General features: G+C 73.0%; 1 protein-coding gene across 1 annotated transcript in view; it reads right to left on the reverse strand.

The window, feature by feature from the left end:
- Window positions 1-122: 122 nt before the first annotated feature.
- The window catches only part of MNEG_11508 (Protein RER1C), a gene marked incomplete at both ends in the record, with an annotated part of 4,657 nt that continues 2,584 nt past the window's right edge, over window positions 123-2,195 (reverse strand). The window contains 3 exons of the mRNA XM_014040020.1: window positions 123-803; window positions 999-1,519; window positions 1,875-2,044. Of these exons, the coding sequence (XP_013895474.1) occupies window positions 123-803; window positions 999-1,519; window positions 1,875-2,044 (1,372 nt within the window). The remainder of the gene's footprint in view (window positions 804-998; window positions 1,520-1,874; window positions 2,045-2,195) is intronic.

Genomic DNA, 2,195 nt, shown 5'->3' on the forward strand with positions numbered 1-2,195 from the left:
CGCCCCGCCCGCTGCCCCGCCCGCCGCCTCGCCCGCCGCCTCGCCCGCCGCCGCGCGCCGCCTCGCCTCGGCCGCCGCGGCCCTCCTGGCCCCGCTCGCGCGCCCGCAGGGACTGTTCATACAGCCGCCGCTCGTGCTCCTCCTGCTGCTGCTGCAGCTGCAGGTGGCGCGCCCTGTGGCCGTGAAGCTTCTCTAGCATCGCCCGCCGCGCCCTCTGCCCCAGCCGCTTGCCCTTCTTCTTGATGAACTTCTCGAGGCGGCTCATCTTCTGCTTCACCTCCTGCTGCTCCCGCCGCTGCTGCTGCTGCTGCCGCTGCTGCCACGCGGGCAGGGCTGGCGGCTCGCCGGGCGGCGGCGGCGGCAGCGGCTGCTCGGCGCCGCCCTCGGCCACGCGGGCGTCCGTTCCCCGCCGCCGCCGCCGCGCCGCCCCTTTGCCGTCGGACCCGGAGCCGCCCTCCTCGCCGCCGTCGCTGCCGCTGTCGTCGCCGTCGCCGCCGGAGCCGCTGCCAAAGTCTTCCGAACCGCCGCCGCTGCCGCCGCGGCCGCCACCGCCCTCGTCCGCATCCTCATCTTCAGATGCAGAGGCCGCTGCTGCCGCCGCGGCGCGGCGCGGTCGCACCCCTGCCCTCCCAGCCTCCTCATCCCCTTCTTCCGACTCCAGGTGCTCCCAATCGACCGCCCCCGGATCGATCCCCTCTTCCGAACCGCCGCTGTCTTCTTCCTCATCCCCCTCCTCAACCTCTCCACCCGAGGCGGCCCCGCCGTCCTCGCCGCCGCGGCCGCCCAGCCCTGGCGAGCGCCGCCTGCAGGGCGTCGTGCCGGCGAGTCAGCAGCAGCGCCGGTGGCACCGGCAATGCACCCTCACGGCAGGCAGCGCCGGGCGGCCCGTTTGCCGCCTGAGAGTTGCCTTGGACCAGCTTGCCCGCACGTTCGCTGGAAGCGTCCATACGGGGCCCCAACTCGCCGCCAAAACCCCTGAAACCCCCCGCCCCGCCCACCTCTTCCGCGACAGCTTCCCGAGAGCTGCCAGCGCCACGTCATCCAGCTCGACCTCCTCATCCCCACCACTGCCGCCGCCGCCCGCGGCGCCGGCGCCGCCGCGCCTCCGCCGCGGGCCTCCATCCTCCGCGTCGCCGCTGGCATCCTCACCACCTTCACTGGACCCCTCCTCTATCGACGCCGAGCGCCCGCCGCGCGGCGCGGCCCCCTCGTCGTCGCCGCTCCCGCTGCCGCCGCCCTCGCTGCCGTCGCTGCTGTCGGATCGAGGCTGATCCTGCTGCCGCTGCTCTTTTTCCAGCCGAGCAAATTTCTTTTTGTAGTCCTTTCGGCCCTCCTCCAACTCATCCAGCACGCATTTGGCCGCCAGCAGCCGCGCCCCGATTACTGCCGCCACGCCGCCGCCGTCGCCGCCCCCGGCGCCACTGCCAGCGCCCTCGCTCGCCCCCGTGGGCGCCGCGGCCGCGCCCTCGCCGGGCGTGGCCTCGCCGTCCGCGGGGACCCAGCCTGCCGCGCGCGCGGCCTGTGGGGCGGCGGGAGGAGCAAGCACACCCTCGAATGAGCATTGCGGCAGCCGGGACGGTCAAAGCAAGCGAGCGCTTACAAGGTTTGCAAGCCGTCCGACCGCGTACGCCTTGACAGGGTCAGACCAATTAGTCATCGTCGCAATGGCAGTGCAGAAGCATCAGCTTTCTGGTGCGTGGCTCCATGATTTACTGGGAAGCTGTTGCCCCAAAGCCACACAACACAGCCAGGGCTGCATGCAGGCAAACTTCAAAGCCGCACCCAACGACAGCAGCACATGCACAAATGCACAGCGAGCCAAGCGTACTGCGCAGCGGCCCCAGCGCGACAGGCGCGCGAGGGCGCCCGCCCACCTGCCGCGCCAACGCGTCCAGATCCGCCCGCTTCGCCGCCTCAAGCTGCTGCTGCAGCTTAGGCAGCGCGGCCGACGCGCCGCCGCCGCCGCCGCCGCTTTTGCCGTTGTTGCCGCCGCCGCCCGCCCCCTCGCCGCCACCGCCGCCGTCCTGGTCGCCGCCTGCGGGCGCTGCACCAACGCCGCCGATCGAAGGGGGAGGGGCAAGTCAGGGCGCTGCGGGCAGAGCGCGTACTGCTGCACCGCCGCCGCACCCTGCTTAAAGCCAACCTCCATATGCAGTTGCCGCAAACCCTCAACTCAGCCACGTCGCCCCAACCCC

The sequence above is a fragment of the Monoraphidium neglectum genome (genome assembly GCF_000611645.1).
Source record: "Monoraphidium neglectum strain SAG 48.87 unplaced genomic scaffold scaffold02776, whole genome shotgun sequence".
Classification (NCBI taxonomy): Eukaryota; Viridiplantae; Chlorophyta; class Chlorophyceae; order Sphaeropleales; family Selenastraceae; genus Monoraphidium; species Monoraphidium neglectum.